General features: G+C 53.3%; 1 protein-coding gene across 1 annotated transcript in view; it reads left to right on the forward strand.

The window, feature by feature from the left end:
* The window catches only part of LOC119594377 (procollagen-lysine,2-oxoglutarate 5-dioxygenase 1-like), a 46,541-nt gene that overhangs the window by 38,816 nt on the left and 7,440 nt on the right, over positions 1 to 285 (forward strand). The window contains 1 exon segment of the mRNA XM_037943438.1: positions 35 to 206. Within this exon segment, the coding sequence (XP_037799366.1) occupies positions 35 to 206 (172 nt within the window).

The following is a 285-nucleotide window of genomic DNA, read 5'->3' on the forward strand; positions in this document are numbered from 1 at the left end:
CCTCCTCCTTGAGCCAAGTCGTCCTCGTCCCCAGGTCATGCTGGGACGACATGATCACCCTCGACCCTGCGAAGGAGGAGGAGATGCCCGCGGTGGCGCTGGGCGTGTTCGTCGAGAAGGAGACGCCCTTCCTGGAGGAGTTCCTCGAGAAGATCTCCAGCCAGGTGTACCCTGAGCAAAAAATCCACCTCTTCGTCCACAACTCGGTCAGTGCCTCGAGCTTTCCTTCGTCAGATAGGTCTTAAAAAAAAAAATAATGTAAGATATAATAATGGTTGCAGATGT

The sequence above is a fragment of the Penaeus monodon genome, chromosome 33, assembly GCF_015228065.2.
Source record: "Penaeus monodon isolate SGIC_2016 chromosome 33, NSTDA_Pmon_1, whole genome shotgun sequence".
Lineage (NCBI taxonomy): Eukaryota > Metazoa > Arthropoda > Malacostraca > Decapoda > Penaeidae > Penaeus > Penaeus monodon.